General features: G+C 34.9%; 2 protein-coding genes across 3 annotated transcripts in view; one reads left to right on the top strand and one right to left on the bottom strand.

Moving 5' to 3' along the window:
• LOC119590543 (protein arginine N-methyltransferase 6-like) overlaps window positions 1-1,344 on the top strand; it is a 12,045-nt gene that overhangs the window by 4,383 nt on the left and 6,318 nt on the right. The gene's annotated exons all lie outside the window — the stretch shown is intronic.
• Window positions 717-1,344, bottom strand: part of LOC119590332 — a 2,449-nt gene continuing 1,821 nt past the window's right edge. The window contains exon 4 of the mRNA XM_037939005.1: window positions 717-1,174. Within this exon, the coding sequence (XP_037794933.1) occupies window positions 717-1,174 (458 nt within the window). The remainder of the gene's footprint in view (window positions 1,175-1,344) is intronic.

Raw genomic sequence — 1,344 nt, forward strand, 5'->3', positions numbered from 1 at the left:
ACATCATCCTGTAGCCCATAATACTTGCCTTAGAAAAAAAACAAATACACCATAAGATATGTAATCCTGTTGTGCTTTCAATGTTGTACACTTTTTTGTTCTAATCTTTATATTTTTTTCTTAATAACTGAAAAAGACATAATCATTTGTTGCCCCCAAATGGGGTAAGAAATGAATTGTGAGGGGCAAAAAATAAAAGGGCTGAAACTTCTCTAAATTTTAATTACTTTGGATTCTAATAGAGTTCATAGAGATGAATTTTCTCTAAGAATCACTAAACAAGCTGAATTATTTGAAAAATTTGGCAAATTTGCCTGTAGGGAAAAAAAGGACCATTTTGGGGTAAAAAAAATCACGTGGGGAAAAAATGAATGGGGTAAATAATGACCCTAGTACTAGGTCAGATCCATTCTGTTAATAAAATTAATTAACAGAGCCCTTCCTTTTTAAGACGAAGAAGACAGGCATTTGCCTCTACATCAGGGAAAATGAAAACTCCTTTTTTGATTTCTGGGAGAACAGGTCCATAAAATATGTACTGTGACTCTAATACTTCAATGTCTTTTACTGGTCTTTCGCACCATGTCCAGTCATGTGGGTTACTACTAAATGCCTTTTGGTGAAGGAAGTCAACTTCCACCTTTTCAATGTCATCGTCGTCATCGTCATTTGTAAAGGTCTTCGTCACCTTACACCCAATAATATTTAACTTGGGATCAGTGTAAAAATACAGCATAATATTTGTTCACAGAATCATCACTCAGCTTAGGCATCATATCATGATTAGTGCCAGCATTCTCTTGTTGTTCATTGACTTCATCTGTAGCTTCTGGGGTCATAGGAGGCAGCAGGTCAGACAGCGAGATATCACTGGAAGTGTTGCCATCATCCATTTCCTCAGTGGATACAGTTGTGGAATCTGTGTCTGAAACTTCAACATTCTTTTTCTTTGGGGGCTGCTTTGTCTTTTTGTTTTGCTTAGCTGTTTGCATTTTATTCTCCTCTTTACTCTTGATCTCTTTTAAGCACTCTTCATTGGTAATAACCTGTCCTTTCATAGGTATTACTCTTCTACGTTTCATAACTGGGGTAGCACTTCGACCGCGGGCATGGAGCACCTCCTCCAGAGTGGTTTCAGTAGGTTTTAACTCCAAAGTGATGGTGTACTTCATACCTGGATTTTAAAATGTTATGGTTAGTGTTAGTTCAGTTTTAGAAAATTTTAGCAATTTTAAGCATATATATATATATATTAACGTGAATATTATACAAAATTTGATTTTTAATAGATTGTTTTAATCATGACTAGGATTTATATCATATTTTTCATGTTTTTAAACTGAA

This window comes from Penaeus monodon, chromosome 27, assembly GCF_015228065.2.
Source record: "Penaeus monodon isolate SGIC_2016 chromosome 27, NSTDA_Pmon_1, whole genome shotgun sequence".
Lineage (NCBI taxonomy): Eukaryota > Metazoa > Arthropoda > Malacostraca > Decapoda > Penaeidae > Penaeus > Penaeus monodon.